General features: G+C 40.0%; 1 protein-coding gene across 5 annotated transcripts in view; it reads right to left on the bottom strand.

Moving 5' to 3' along the window:
• fto (FTO alpha-ketoglutarate dependent dioxygenase) overlaps window positions 1–16,914 on the bottom strand; it is a gene marked incomplete at both ends in the record, with an annotated part of 159,536 nt that overhangs the window by 31,522 nt on the left and 111,100 nt on the right. The window contains one exon of one of the 5 annotated variants that reach the window (XM_079810670.1): window positions 2,030–2,116. The exons of the other annotated variants lie outside the window; for them this stretch is intronic. Coding sequence (XP_079666796.1) covers window positions 2,047–2,116 — 70 coding nt within the window. Of the gene's footprint in view, window positions 1–2,029; window positions 2,117–16,914 lie in introns of those variants that run through there. 5 annotated transcript variants of the gene reach the window in all.

Genomic DNA, 16,914 nt, shown 5'->3' with positions numbered 1-16,914 from the left:
AGGAAAGAAAGGAAAACGAGTGAGTTTTGGGTCAAAGAACGTGCTGCAATTCTTCTCCACCCAGCCAAGTGTAAAACTCATTAATCAATGCATAATGCCTTTAATCAAATCAATGGCGAAAGCAACTCCAAACTAATGGCTCCTATCAAAACTTACACAAAGCATAGAGAATTTCTCATTTATTTATAAAACATCAACTAAGATGGAGGAATTATCTCCAAAATGAGCTTAATTATGCCTTTGCGTTCGGATCGATATCGCAGTGGAAAAAGAAAACAAAAGCACAAAGGTGAAAAAGACGAACAGAAAAGGTTGAAAAAAAAGTTGAAGGGATATCAGAGTTCTCTCAAGGCTGAGAGGAGTTCATGCAGGATTTGCTGTAACTAATTATTAATGGGACTGAACAGATGATGTGGTAATAGGTATAGAGCTAAACGCATTTTGTGGTCACTCATCCTTATCTTCCAAATGAGAAAACCAGCCGCCACAAAAACAAAACAAAAAAACAACTGAACTGGAAACAATTTCCAAATGAAAATGATAATCACATCAATAGAGTTTGACATATTTCCATTCATTCAGCAACTCAATTGTATATATATTTATTTTTTTATCAGAAGTAGAAATGATTTCAACAGTTTAGATGGTCAGTTTATAGTCCTTGTAGGCATGACTGCCAACTTAGAGCAATGACTTCAGGTTTTCAGACTTTAAAGGGTTAGTTCACCCAAAAATGAAAATTCTGTCATTAATTACTCACCCTCATGTCGTTCGACACCCGTAAGACCTCCGTTCGTTTTCGGAACACAAATGAAGATATTTTAGTTGAAATCTGATGGCTCTGAAAGGCCTCCATTGGCACAATGCACGGTTCACTCTCAAGACTCACTGATTCATAACGCTTCGAAGCTTCATGAGGCCGTGTTTTGAAATCGTCATCACTATATAAGTCGTTATTTAGGGTTTTTTTGCACACAAAAACTATTCTTGCCAATTCATAAAGTTATTTTAGAACCACTGTAGTGAGATGGACTTTGTAACAACGTCTTTAGTACCTTTTAAGGGTCTTGATAGTGAACCATGCATTGTGCCAATGGAGGCCTTTCAGAGCCATCAGATTTCAACTAAAATATCTTCATTTGTGTTCCGAAGACGAACGGCGGTCTTACGGGTGTCGAACGACATGAGGGTAAGTAATTAATGACAGAATTTTCATTTTTGGGTGAACTAACCCTTTAAGTCATGGACCCGCAAATGTGACGATTCTCTTGTGACCTCCTTCTTAAATTTATTCTTTTAAAAATAAAAAGATTTAAGGGGGAAAAACAGTATATTAGTAGTATAGAATTATTATCTAATATTAACAAAATTATGTGTATTATTAATAATCAGGTAAATAATATAATTAACATAACATAACATAATATAATATGGCCCATGGCATATTTGATGGGATGTGGGGACATAAAAATGTTGCCCTGCCAAGTCAAACAACATACTTATAGGATCAGTAACCATTTTCACAACAGTGACAGAGGAATTTATTCCAGCCAATCAAATACAACCAATGTAATAAACTTTTTCACGGTATAGACAGAACTACCGCACACACATTACCCCTTCATCTCTCTTTGTGGTGTGTTATAGCATGAGTTTTTGACAGACTGCTGTGCTGCTGGGGGTTGTTGTGGTAATTACCAGTGCCTAGCTGCAGATGCTAAGGAGCGCAGGACCCTCGCATCCATCCCAGCGTTACGGCAGCGATAACCCCGCATCTGTGTCTCACATCACCCCTCTCTTTGTTAACAGGCCAGGCCTTCATTTTTTACCGCTGACAGCGATGCTATTCCTGTCATTTAGCCACATCTGCTTAGGAAAAGAAAAGGAGAGGGAGGAGGAGGAAGAGGTGGAGAGTGTGTGTGCATATGTGTGTGTAAGAGAGCGGTAAGCACTTTAATTAATTGTGGAGAGATTACATGGTTCTCCAAGCGTGGAGTTTGTCATCAGAAGCCATTACACAGATCCATTAGCCATTTCTCCACAGTGTCAAGACTCATTTGGAGGGGAGCGGTAAGTTTGAAGACAGGCAGAAGAGTGAAGCTTGTGATGAGGGACGCTGGGTTGGAAAAATAAGACACCTACAATTAGCCAGAGAGTGATCTGTAAACAAATATGTCCTCCCTACCCAGGCGACACTTTATCAACTGTCACTCAAAACAGACAGGCAATGACTCGTCCAACTAAAGCCTCAGGCTGGGATCTTAATGGGGGTCTTGTCAGTGGGCCTCGCCTGACAAATGATGCGCTGTTTTCTTTATCACACAGCGATGAGCCGAGCCCAGAACACCATCATTCTGAGTGATGCGGATGGAAGGAGATAAGACGAGCTTCCTCCCGGGTCAGGACCTTAACTCTGTAGCTATACATATTCACCTCAGGACATGAACTTCTCAAATAACCCATGCCTGCTATTGAGCCAAACCTGACGACCAGTCACTGTAGGAGACACGCATCTGTGCAGTTGAAACTTGTTCTGCTTTAGAGGCTCTCAAACTTTTCAGGCCACCTTTCATAAGATCAGAATAACCAAGCACAACTCAGGGCTCAACAGTGCCTGGTCGGGGCAGTTGTTTTGTACTTGCTCTGCCAACAGTTTTTTTATACAATTACTTTTTATATCATTTTAAATGTATATTTGTTGTATTTGTTATTATTTTTAAGCAAATGAAAATGTCAGCCTACAAAACCATTCAAAAGTTTAGGATCAGTCATTTTTATTCAATTATTTTATGTAGGCTATTTCTTTATTTCAAAATAAATTAATACTTGTATTCAGCAAGGATGCATACAATTGATCAAAAGTGACCGTAAAGACTATAATGTTATGTAAAACATATTAAGCAGCCTTGTTTCAACATTGATGGTAATAAGAAATATTTTTAAACAACACATCAGCATATTAGAATATTCTAAATTATCTTGTGTCACTAAATACTGGAGTAATGGTGCTTAAAATTCATCTTTGTCATCACAGGAATAAATTACATTTTCAAATACACACACATACATATACACTATATTGCCAAAAGTATTGGCACACCGCTCCAAATCATTGATTCAGGTGTTCCAATCACTTCCATGGCCACAGGTGTTTAAATTAAAGCACCTAGGCATGCAGACGCCTCTACAAACATTTGTGAAAGAATGGGTCGCTCTCGGAAGCTCATTGAATTCGAGCGTGGTACCGTGATAGGTTTCCACCTGTTAATTCGTGAAATTTCCTCACTACTAAATATTTCACGGTCAACTGTTGGTGGCATTATAACAAAATGGCAGAGGTGGACAAAGTACACAACTCCATTACTTGAGTGAAAGTAAAAGTACTACTGGTCAAATATTACTCCGTTACAAGTGAAAGTAGTTAAAAACAGTTTTTACTTAAGTAAAAGTACAGAAGTACTCGCTTTTAAAAGTACTTAAGTATCAAAAGTAAATTTCCTTTTTTTTTGTCAATGCATTATTTTATTATTGTTGTATAAATGCACGGTGGTTTAAGCCCTTCAGTGATGCTCCATCCGACATGCTAGCATACGACCACCTTGAACTAATTGAAATACTTAAGTTACAAAGCTCTTTACAAAGCTGCTGTCACTTTAAGGGAGAATACACAAATCCTACACACTGATACACATCCGATATTCCCCCAACTGTTTACGTTCACTTAAGACATAATCAACTTTGTTTACATGAATACTTTCCAGAATGAAAATTTACATTTTGGGTGTATTGGTCTGTTTAAGTGCGAAAAAACCCCCGCAAAAGAAAGTTCTATTCAGTACTCGTGCTCTGGCATCTCAGAGGCACAAAAAACCAGACTAAACTGAGCTCTTTCATCATGCTTTTTCAGATTCTTCCATATGTCTATGCTTCTCTTTCTCCCAGACATTTACATTTTGCAAAAAAAAAAAAACTTTTTAAGAAGAAAAAAAAATCATTTTTAAAGACTTTTAAAGCTGCTACAGAAACAACTTTTGACTTTGAGGATCTTGATAGAAATGTAGTGGAGTAAAAAGTACGATATTTGTCTTTCAAATGTAGTTAAGTTAAAGTAAAAGTATCCCTAAAAAATAATACTTCAGTAAAGTACAGATACTCAAAAAGTGTACTTAAGTACAGTACTCAAGTAAATGTACTTAGTTACTGTCCACCTCTGCAAAATGGAAGCAATTGGGAACAACAGAAACTCAGCCACGAAGTGGTAAGCCATGTAAAATCACAGAGCAGGGTCAGCGCATGCTGAGGTGTATAGTGCTCAGAAGTCGCCAATTTTCTGCAGAGTCAATAGCTACTGACCTCCAAACTTTGTGTGGCCTTCAGATTAGCTCAAGAACAGTGAGCTTAATGGAATGGGTTTCCATGGCCGAGCAGCTGCATCCAAGAATGCAAAGTGTTGGATGCAGCGATGTAAAGCAAACCGCCATTGGACTCTAGAGCAGTGGAGACGTGTTCTCTGGAGTGACGAATCACACTTCTCTGTCTAGCAATCCGATGGACGAGTCTGGGTTTGGAGGTTGGCAGGAGAACTACACTTCCCAGACTGCATTGTGCCAAGTGTAAAGTTTGGTGGAGGGGGGGTTATGGTGTGGTGTTGTTTTTCAGGGGTTGGGCTTGGACCCTTAGTTCCATTGAAAGGAACTCTTAATGCTTCAGCATACCAAAAAATTTGACAATTCCAACTTGGTGGGAACAGTCTGGGGATGGCCCCTTCCTGTTCCAACATGACTGCACACCAGTGCACAAAGCAAGGTCCATAAAGACATGGATGAATGAGTTTGGTGTGGAGGAACTTGACTGGCCTGCACCGAGTTCTGACCTCCACCTGATAGAACACCTTTGGGATGAATTAGAGCGGAGACTGCCTTCTCGTCCAACATCAGTGCCTGACCTCACAAATGCGCTTCTAGAAGAATGGTCAAAAATTCCCATAAACACACTCCTAGACCTTGAGGAAAGCCTTCCCAAAATAATTGAAGCAGTTATAGCTGCAAAGTTATTTTAAATGGTAGTATTTCATAAAATTACAGTTTTTTATTTTTTTCAAAATAAATGCAGCCTTAGGAGCAAAAGACAACTATCAAAAACAAAAATCTTACTGACCATTACTTTTTTAAAATAACAATAATAATAGTGTAATTATACAGGGCTTGCAGTTAAGGCATTAGTCAACTAGTTCATGATTTGCCTAAACAACTATTTGACTAATTGGTCTTAAAAGGGATAGTACACTCAATAATGAAAAGTCTGTCATCATGCATTCAAAAAAATATATTTTGAAAGATATAAGGTTTTTGTCTGTACAAAACAGGGTCCAGTGTTGTTTGAACCCCACCATTCTCCAAAATATCTTTATTTGTGATTCATAGAAGAAAGAAAGTCACATGTTTAGAAAGACATGAGGATGAGTAAATGATGACATAATTTTCATTTTTGGGTGAACTATCCCTTTAACTACAAGCCCAGGTTCCCTATACCCTGACCATGTTTTGACTCATTTCTAAAGGGATTTTGATAATATGCGGTCTTGCACATGTCTAGTAAGAAGAGTCAGTGGGTCCTGAGGACAGAGGAAGTGCTCTACACAAGGGAACACACCCACTCGATCCCTCCACACAGCATGGCCAGGAAACAGCAGAACACAGCTAATCTCCACACTCCCCCATAAGCCATGCTCTAATTGGCCACACAGAGCGCAAATGCTGGAGAGAGAAAAGGGAAACCAAAATTAACAACTGCAGAACTTTACAGTACAAGAGCAGAGAGAGACACACATGAGAGAGACTGCATTGCACCAGTAAGGAGGCCAGCTGCAAACCAGGCCTTCCCTTCCTGTTTCTGCCATTCCGTCTCCCTCCACGTTCCTCATAATTGGCCCTTATCCTTGCTCTGAGCACATGAATTTGCAACCGCGGATTCCTCCACCCGCCACAATTAAAACAAGCAAAAAAAGGTGGAGCAAACAAACACCACACACACAAACCCATTTTTGGGACCCTGGGATATCCAAGAAACCCACAAAACTAGATGACACCCTAAGCAACAGGTATGGACAGACACATTCAGGGGGGAAAAAAAGAGATCATATGGTACATCTGTTGTTAGTTTATAACCTTTCCATTCCAAAGATAAAAATGAAAATATTTTTAATGAGCTCTCATGATCACATGATATTTCACCAGACATTTAACAAGAAGCTGTGTTGGATTTACAGACCACTGGAATATGCCTGTTTGGAGAAAGAATAAAGATTTTTTTTTTTCCTTTTGTTTGATTTTATTGCTGCCCTACACTTTGTGCATGTTGTTTGTTTATCACTATTTATTGTCTCAAACTAATTTTGGCACATTTGTTTTTCCAGAAAAACACAAGTTTCCTCTGTCCTAGTTTCTACACACTCTGTCCTACTTTTCATTCCATTCCAGATTCCAAATGTACATTTTATTTAAATGGATTTAACTTAACTAAGCAATGAGAAGCTCAAGCATCAATGATGTTTGACATCCAAACCGGAACAACCCATATTGACACTTGTGTAAATGTGAATGAGATTTAAATTTCAAAAGATCCTTTTTTTAATGGAAAAGAGCAGCCATGATATTCTTAAAAACATGACACAATGTTGAGTAAATTATTATAATTACAGGGTCATTTTTGGGTGAACTATTCCTTTAACCAGATTTGGCAGGACAAAGGACAGTAGAGTTAAACAAACAACATGTCTTCTCTCTTCTAATTTCATCTCTTTTATCTGTAATTCTCTTCTTCTCAAAGAGGTGGAAAGTTAAGTTTGTTGACATCTCACTAAACTCTGGTTCAGGGTGAACCTGTAATTATACCCCGTGTATTTCCACCTTAAACATTGTTTAACAGCAAAAATATGTCAATATGTCACAAATGCCAAAATGAAGTAGCTATTCACTGCAGCGCTGTAAATTACCCAGAGGAATGTAGGGCAGGGTTGCAAAGAAAGAGAAAACAAGATTGTATAATTGTCATGATGACCCTCTTTGCCTGAGGCCTGCGCTTGTGCTCGATCCCAGTAAATCACGTGGGGGATCTGTAATGACAGCATTTTTCACCTGAGAACATTCTCAACAAAAGGGCCTAACCCAAATTAGGCCTAACAACTTATCCGCACTCAATGACATCTGTTAAATATACAGTATCACACAAACATTCATTCATCCATTAATTTGCCCATTCCATTCAGATCTTCATACTATACATTGGTTCATTCATTGATTCATTCTTCTTCTCTAAAGTCTAGATCACACTTATTTTATGGTTGGAGGTCGCGAGTAGGTGTTCCTGTTGCTAGATGTTATGTGGTTGGCTGCATAGTTGGTCGTAGTTGTAGAAAATGACCACACATGATACACAAGTGTATTGAAGGTGAATCTGTTATTCCTAATGGTTAATAACATTCTGAAAGAGTGAGTGTTTAAAAACATACAGAAGAATATAATAATAATATGAGATTATCATTATCAATGTATGAATGAAGCTCACTCAGAATGCCTAAAATTACTGACAGTTTTTATATTATAAAAAATTGTCAGTAATTTTAGGCATTCTGAGTGAGCTTCATTCATATATATGTATATATATACACACTCACCTAAAGGATTATTAGGAACATCAGTTCAATTTCTCATCACATGGCAGTTGCTTCAATGCATTTAGGGGTGTGGTCCTGGTCAAGACAATCTCCTGAACTCCAAACTGAATGTCCGAATGGGAAAGAAAGGTGATTTAAACAATTTTGAGCGTGGCATGGTTGTTGGTGCCAGACTGGCTAGTCTGAGTATTTCACAATCTGCTCAGTTACTGGGATTTTCACGCACAACCATTTCTAGGGTTTACAAAGAATGGTGTGAAAAGGAAAAATCATCCAGTATGTGGCAGTCCTGTGGGCGAAAATGCCTTGTTGATGCTAGAGGTCAGAGGAGAATGGGCCGACTGATTCAAGCTGATAGAAGAGCAACTTTGACTGAAATAACCACTCGTTACAACCGAGGTATGCAGCAAAGCATTTGTGAAGCCACAACACACACAACCTTGAGACGGATGGGCTACAACAGCACAAGACCCCACCGGGTACTACTCATCTCCACTACAAATAGGAAAAAGAGGCTACAATTTGCACAAGCTGACCAAAATTGGACAGTTGAAGACTGGAAAAATGTTGCCTGTTCTGATGAGTCTCGATTTCTGTTGAGACATTCAGATGGTAGAGTCAGAATTGGGCGTAAACAGAATGAGAACATGGATCCATCATGCCTTGTTACCACTGTGCAGGCTGGTGGTGGTGGTGTAATGGTGTGGGGGATGTTTTCTTGGCACACTTTAGGCCCCTTAGTGCCAATTGGGCATCGTTTAAATGCCACGGCCTACCTGAGCATTGTTTCTGACCATGTCCATCCCATGTACCCATCCTCTGATGGCTACTTCCAGCAGGATAATGCACCATGTCACAAAGCTCCAATCATTTCAAATTGGTTTCTTGAACATGACAATGAGTTCACTGTACTAAAATGGCCCCCACAGTCACCAGATCTCAACCCAATAGAGCATCTTTGGGATGTGGTGGAACGGGAGCTTCGTGCCCTGGATGTGCATCCCACAAATCTCCATCAACTGCAAGATGCTATCCTATCAATATGGGCCAACATTTCTAAAGAATGCTTTCAGCACCTTGTTGAATCAATGCCACGTAGAATTAAGGCAGTTCTGAAGGCGGTTCTGAAGGTCAAACACAGTATTAGTATGGTGTTCCTAATAATCCTTTAGGTGAGTGTATTTCTAGGGATGTATCAATATTCTATATTCTATTCTATAAACTATTTATTTATTTATTTATTTATTTATTTATTTATTTTCATTTTACAACAGATAATACAATTAAAATTCATACTATTTTGGGGGGGAAAAAAACGCAAAACACAAAAACACTAAAATATTTTATTTAAATGCTACAATTTTATTTTATTTTTTTTAATGCTTAAGTCAATTTAGGCATCACAGCATTAAAATGTGCAGTATGAAACATGGATATTTATTTAGAAATTTGTTAAAGATCACATTTAACAGTGTTATTAAATTATTAGTGTTTTTAAAGATCAATTTTAAGTAAGTTTTAGATTATGATAACTATGATGGTAGTTCAATAATGAGTCATTTCGGCCGGCAACATGGTTCTAATATATATTATGCATCCCTAATTATATGTGGCAGAAAACATACAAAAATATTTGTCCAGCAAGACACATAGACATTTCATCACCAACAGACATGTTGTCACTGGACATCCTCATCTCCCACTAAAAATAACTTATTTGACTTCTTTTTGCTTTGCCGCTGCATGTGATCGCCTCTTAAGGTAGAGAGTGAATATTGATTCATGATAAATGCTTTTTCTTACAGTGTGAAAAAAGATGAAGGAGTCATAGACATTGTAACTTCTGTGTGACAAAGCAGCATCCAAATGCCAGCATGTTGTGAAAAGTAAATAAACGAGAGTGAAAGACAGTAGGAGAGAGAGAGAGAGAGAGAGAGAGAGGGAGAGAGATAGAGAGGACAGACAGTAGAGCAGGAGAAGAGGAAGTGAAATGAAGACAATGGCAGTTTGCTGTATGAGGGGATTAGGTGTGATGTGACAGGGGGATCAGTGTTTCACCACGAGACAGAGACAAAGACGCCGTGCCTCTGACACTTCCTTGCTTTAATCGCAGAAAGAAGAAATTACCGTTAGAGAGAGTGTGTGCGTGAGCACATGTATAGAGGGAAAGATTTCAAAAACGCAAAAATGAATCAGTCTCTCAGTGAGAGAGACAGAGAGAGAGCGAGAGAAAGAAAGAGACTATGTATCACACTATCATAAAAGGCAACTAGCTGCTTTTCACTTGCTCGAGCATCCCCAACACTTCCACCTGCAACTCCAGGAGATCAGTCTTCAAACGCGGCGCTCATCTCAGCAGCTGTCACAGCGCATAAAACCCTGTAGCTTTCCATCCTTCCAGAGTCTGTGTGTAAACACGCACTGGGGTTGCTTGTGCGAAACGACGTTTGTGAATTTTGACCTGCTTTTGATGTGAACGCAGATGGCTCGGAGGCAAAGAGACTCCGACTCGCTCTCCACGGGCTACTAAATCAACTCTTTAACTCGTGAAATCTGAATACAACCTCCTACAGAACTCCAGTGAGAAAGCATTGCAGTGCTGAGCATATTAGCGTAGCATCGCGGGACAACTAGCGCTAATCGTTTCCAGGTAATCAAATGAGTGCGTTTTCTGCAGAGACGCTCTAGTCAGGTGCACCTGCGCACTTGGGACAGGACTGCAAAAAGGAAAATAGAAACAAGAAGATCAATGGAAAGCTGTGAATTCCTTTCTGATATGATGATATGATGAGAAAGTGCTAATTAGCTGAACAGGACCTCTCCTGTTTGACCGCTAACAGGCTAATGTAGCATAATTGTACACGAGGCCTGGCAGGGTTAACCTTGACCCAGCTCCTATTCTCTCGGCCGGAGCTAATCAATTCTACACTGCAGCTGGGGTCACGAATGTCACATCTCTCATCCTAAACAAACCTGCACACTTACTGCACCCTAATGGACCCGCATTTGCCCCTAATCAATAGAGGACGCAAGGGAAGTGAACCAGTGCTACAGATGCCAAATCTATCACATCAATGTACATGCCCAGAAAAGAAAGGTTTTTTTTTTAAGTGATGCCATAGAAGAAGGGTTTCCAAACCCTAGATGAAATTAATATTTGATAATTATAATTTTATGTTATATTATAATATAATATATTGCAATAGTTTATATCTATACAAACATTCAAACCCTCAAGATTTTACCATTTCAAATACTCCAGATTTAACTTTTAATGCTGTAAACTTATGTCCACAAAAATGTTGGAAATTATGCAAATATGTATACAAAGTAAGTCTAGTATTCCCAGATGTGTGTTAAAATTGCAGCACATGCAGAGATAGCCGAGAGACGCTGAAAACACCAGATCATGAGTTGTTTGCATGGAGACAGTGCTACGTTTCAATTTGAAACACTTACATCAGACTGCATCACAGCCTTTGATTTGCTAAAGCTATACAATGATTATCATGCAGTCCTATTTACTTATTTTGGTTTTACATTATATATAATTTCTTATTAGCTTTTCATCAACTCACGATCCCCCAGGGGTTCGCAAACCCACGTTTGGGAAACCCTGCTGTAAAAGAACCATTTTGGGTACCCCACAAACCCTCCAGTGATCAGTTCTTAAAATAACTTTTTTTAGTGTGAAGAATGCTGTAACGATCAATATAACCTTTTTTTTTTCACTATAAAGAACCTTTTGTCCAATGGGAAGGTTCTATGGATTTTAAAGGTTCTTTAGAAGAACCTTTACCTTTAAGTGAAAGGTGAAAGGTTCTTCACGGAACCACAGATGAAAAAGCTTTGTTTTTAAGAGTGTACAAAGTGTCTACACAGAAACAAGAGCTGTGTTCACTTCTGTTTACTTGTTGTCCTCATTAGGATGTTTAAGAATACTCTATCATTGCAGCCCAAATGTGTCATTTAAAAAAACAAAACAAAACAAAATCTTTACTTCAGACTGCCAGAAGGAGGAAGTAAGAGCAGGCCGTTAAAAAGATGCAGCCAATCAATCCACTCGGTTAATTCCCCCTCACCTCCAGTGGACCCGCTCTGATGGCAATATTCCGTTTAGATTAATTCTGCTTAATACTAATTGGTCCTTGAGCCGCGACGACTCCAGGGATTGGCTCCCTTCGGTCCACTCTCGGAGGGCTGAGCCACCATTGGAGGGCTGCTGATGAGTAGAACGTTTTATCAACGCAAACACGCTGCCAAACGTCCCCCAGGGCAGGAGCACACCCAGTAATTAACTCTCACACAATCCATAATTGCCATGTTTACATTTACTCCATCTGAAACAGAGAGCTGGCGAAGACGGAGGGAGGGCGAGAAGAAAAGAAAAATCAAAGAGGAAAAGGAAAATACTCGCACATTAAAAGGTGCAAAATTCATATTAAAATCTCTCTATCTGCAAGTGTCTCTCTCCCTCTCGCCGTCTCTCTTTAATAAGCTCAGCGGGCTGGTTGGCGGCATTCTGCCCATCATTTATTTATTTTTTAGAGATAGCCCTATTAATTTCCCCCTTGCTTTCAAATGCTGCGGCGCGCAGCGGTGTGGACAGATCCCGCGTCCCCAGGGTGCTCCTCGAGGAAAGACATAAATGACCCAAATAAAGAGGGCTTTTGAAGGCTGCCGAGAGGCGCCAGCACCATTAAAACTAAATGAAGTGTTTATTAGCCATGCCGACAGCACTCTCAGCTCGAACAGATCAAGAGACGTTACAGTTAATGTGCTCCCCCTGCAATACGCAGCCGTTTGTTTAGTTCTGCCAGTGGGCCTGAAAAACCAAAGCCGAGTTTTTTTTTTCTTTCTTTCTCTCGGCTTCTTTTTAGTCTCTTCTTTATGCAGGCACACACTCCATAGCTTTCATAGGCGCACATCTGATTCATCTCATCTTTATTCCTGTGAATTCACACAAGTACACAGTCTAACACCGTGACACAGTCTGACAGCAACACAAAACCGAGAAGCCTGAACTCCGAGCGGTTCAAACGCCCGATCGCACGCTTAACGTTAAGCACTTTCCCTCCCCTCCTTCTCGTTTTCATTCTCTCTCTCTAATTATAGTTTGCATTTCAGAGGCTTTGGACATGATGCCAGGAAACCTTTAGAAACAACTTGGAAACCGACTTCTGCCTATTTGATGCTTTTTATTAGCTTTGGCATTTCAATAAAAAATAAAATAAAACTGGATAAAATATGACATAAATTGTCCATTTATCTTCAGTATTCTTTTCAAATAATCATGAAGTTATTGTGTTGGTGACACGCAACACGCTTCTTGCTCTTGTTTCAGTGTGTCTGATACCAGTGACGTCTCCTCGACGCTCAGAATAGAAGGCGAGAATCATTTGCAGTGCATTATTTTCTCATTAATGCGCACTTAAGATTTTTAATGCAATAGCTACTTTAATATTTTTCCCCCCTTAATAACAGTATGCGAGAGTGAGAGTAATGGTCTTCATTTGAAGGGGAATTAAAAGAGTGCACACGCAATGAAAGTTGTGAAAACTGTAATATGCAACTTCAAAACAGTGAGGGTGTGTTTTTATTCCTCAAACACACATACACACACACACACACAAGCATCTCTAATTATTTTTCATAACCTGCAGCATCGTGCTGTAATATTGTTCAGATCCTGTTCTAACCTGTCTATCTCTGATGGCACACAGACTATCTCCATTCCTAACCCTAATCACAATCTGTGAGACTTGTTGCCTTAAATGAAGTTTTACTATAAATGAAGATTGATGTTAGACACAAGATACTTTTGAAGTCTGAGGCTGTAATTACAGCCCAGTGCATTAATAGTTGTAGATAACATGTCTCAATAAGGACAGAGCAGAATTAATCAGTAGGTAGCACTGTGTGTGTTTTTGTGCGGTCAAGTCACTACAGTACTTACAGACACACAGTGGACAAAATGTCTCACTAACAAGACATGAATAAATAATGGAAGACTTTACCGTTTCGAAGCAATAAAGCAAATTGACACATTAAAACAGAATGTGTGGTAACAGGTTTGCGTTTAACTGTATTTGTAGCTTTACCAATCATTTCCAGAAAGAAAAAAATATTGGTTCTTACAGAGGCATACCCAAAAAACATACATATTACAGACATACATCTCACAAATACACAACACACTTATATATTTGAACATGCATTTAAACAAACTTAAAAGATACATAAAGTAATGTGCACACTGAACAATTTACCTTAACCTATGATTGCGCAACCTTAGTTCTAAGTAAAAGCCTGAGCACTTAATAACTACTGATCGGCCGACCAATCGATCAATTCATTGTATTATCCATTTGTGAGCAAAATAGTTTCCATGTTTGTAACGCTCTATTGGTTGTTTGGACTTTACGGTCTGCCATGGAGACTTCAACCCATGAAAATCACAAATTGTAACACCTTGCTGAATTCGACTTGGAAGAACAATAACATGAAGCGGAATGAATGCCAGAGTTGTATTTACTGCCTGTTCCTCACAGAAGCTATCCCCACCGGTTGGGCCCTCCATCAATGCCAGCTTGTACCTTTAGAGCTCAACACAGTCAGCATGATTTATTCAGCTTATTAGAGTTCATTATGACTTAGACAAACACTGCAGCGGCTCACACACAAGCAGCCGGCAGAGAGGTGGGACCTGCACCTACTGCTACGGTGCATCAAGCTCCGGTCCAGGCTGCTCCCGCGAGTTCCACATTGTCTCTAATCTAATTCTACACACGGATCCGTTTTCAGGCCCAGTCAAAAGCCCCTGTGATAAAACACCTCCTTTTTCTGCTGCAAACTAACTTACATTAGCATATAAAACACTGGCTGGAGGTGAAGGCATATATTAATGCCTTTCTTTTTGTGTGTGTGTTGGAAAATGAGTTTACATAATTGCAGGATAATTTCGCCTTAAGTGAAGATGCGAAGCGGTGCCGGGGTAAGCCGAGAAATCCCGGAGCCGTAGCTGGTAACCATCCTAAGTTCTGCTCTCCGGAGATAATGCAACCCAGTCAAAATGAGAACACTGATCCAACAGTGCCAAAAACAGCTGTTACTATTCATGATCTTCCCAAATGTCTGTTCTACAACTTCAAACTACTCAGAGCCGTTTCTCTCCGAGCACACGAGGCTCCCTTCAGAGAGTTCGCTGGTGCAAAACCGGAACGCTACAGTACCGATTTGCACATGTCGCGTTCCTAATAAAGCTTACCGCAGTTTTATGGCAAAATTGGCCCATTTTCACATTTGCTTGTTCATTCATCAGAATGGCATGTTATCCTTTTGACTGTAAATCATGCATACTTACAGAATAAAGGGTAATTTAGAATCACCTGCAGGCCTTTCAGCCGTTCCACTCATTACAAAAGACCTCTCTCATAAGAACTCCTCTAACACTATCTCAACTTAGATCATCAGACATGACAAATGGAGAGAGTGAGGGAAGGAGAGGGAGAGATCGACTTAAACACACCTCTCTCATCTCTTAATAACAGTCTGAGGCGGCCCGGAGGAAAGCGTGCTGTGAGTCCAAATACCGCATCGGTGGAGTAAATTAGTCTACGCTAATGTCGATGCTCAGCTACATCAAACGCTCGTCAGGTTAGTCATTAACCAAGACAGCAGCTCTGGGCCTCTGCATGTCGGAGCAGGAGGCGTGATTATCCAGTCCTGATCCGACACGGCCCGTAATGATGGGAACCGAGGTAGTACATCTGTATATGACAGTCACCCGAGGCTGGAAGATTTTTCACAGGTGAGATGCGCTCACTGACACCGACGCAGTAACTCACCTGCCCGTTGCACAAGCGCTCCACCCTTTATCTGTCCCCTCCAGCTTTATGTGTGCACCTGTGCGTGGGTATGTGAACATATGTGTGTGAAAAAGATAGAGAAAGAGCAGCTTTACTTTCCATTAGCCCGACGACACCTGCTGGTAAAGGAGGTGAACTCACACAAAAATTCTAGATGTAATCCATTTAAATGAATGCTTCTCATTCATAGATATACGTGTATGTGAGCGCCTCAAAGGTGTGCATATCCCCTGTCAACCCCCGGCATTAGCATTGCGGTATGTGTGTCGTACTAATAATCATTGAAGGCTCCCGTTCATCAGAAATTCTGCTGCAGTGTTTTTTACGACAGCCATGTCAAGCTATACAGTAATAAGCAATAATGTGTAGATAACGAATGCTATTAGACAGCTCCGCGGTGCGTACGTGTGCGCGTGCTCACGCTTTTCGGTAAGACAGGGCCAGAAGGGGTTGGGGGGGGGGGGGTAGCTTTCAAGTTCAAACAGTTCATGGTGAATGTTTCAAACCCAATTCACCGCCCCAGTAATCAGGCAGGCAGAAGAAGAATATATAAACCATTAAACAAACACTCGCTTCAGGGTGAGAAGAAACACCTGCTTCTGACTACAAAAAGGAGAGATATTGAGGCAGTGAGGAGAGGATTCATCTGAGCCGCATGACAGGCTCATGACCAAATGACACTGAGCAGTTACTCTAAGAACTGACAGGAAGTGTGAGAGGAGATGACGATGGACACATCACCTACACTCTTAAAAATAAAGGATCCAAAATGGGACCATACACTCTAAAAAAAAAAAAAGGTTCTATATGGCACCAAAAATGCTTCTTCGTTGTAATCATAGAGGAACCACTTTTGGTGCTATATAGCACCATATCTTAAAGCTACACTGTGTGATATTTTCTCCCATCTAGCGGTGAAAAGGTATATGACCATCCAGTGAATATTAGTTTCTGTTCCTCTCAATTCTGATTTCGTTTTAACTCCTACGGTGGCCGATTTAGTCCAAGATTAACATGGCTTCCAGTTCGACCTCGTCCACATTCGACACGGTACCATCGAGTGTTAAAACGCGAAAGGCGAAGCTTGAATTCACGGGTATGTCCCTCTTTGGCTAATGTACTTTCAAGATGGAGGGGCAACATGGCGACCCGCATTTGAACCCCTCACCCATATGTATTTTCAATGCCATATTATAAACTTACGAGAATACTTTATTACTTGAAAGAAGTAAATATACATTAATGAGCACATATATTTTTGAAAGAACTAAGTGTTTTTAGCTAAGAATAAACTCAAAAAGTTACACAGTGTAGCTTTAACATGTTCTGTATATGGTAGTGGTGCTATATAGCACCTTAGTCAAAGAACCG

This window comes from Gobio gobio (genome assembly GCF_949357685.1).
Source record: "Gobio gobio genome assembly, chromosome: 2".
NCBI classification, from domain to species: domain Eukaryota; kingdom Metazoa; phylum Chordata; class Actinopteri; order Cypriniformes; family Gobionidae; genus Gobio; species Gobio gobio.
Note: the sequence above shows the minus strand (reverse complement) of the source record. Positions and strands in the feature narration are given on the sequence as shown.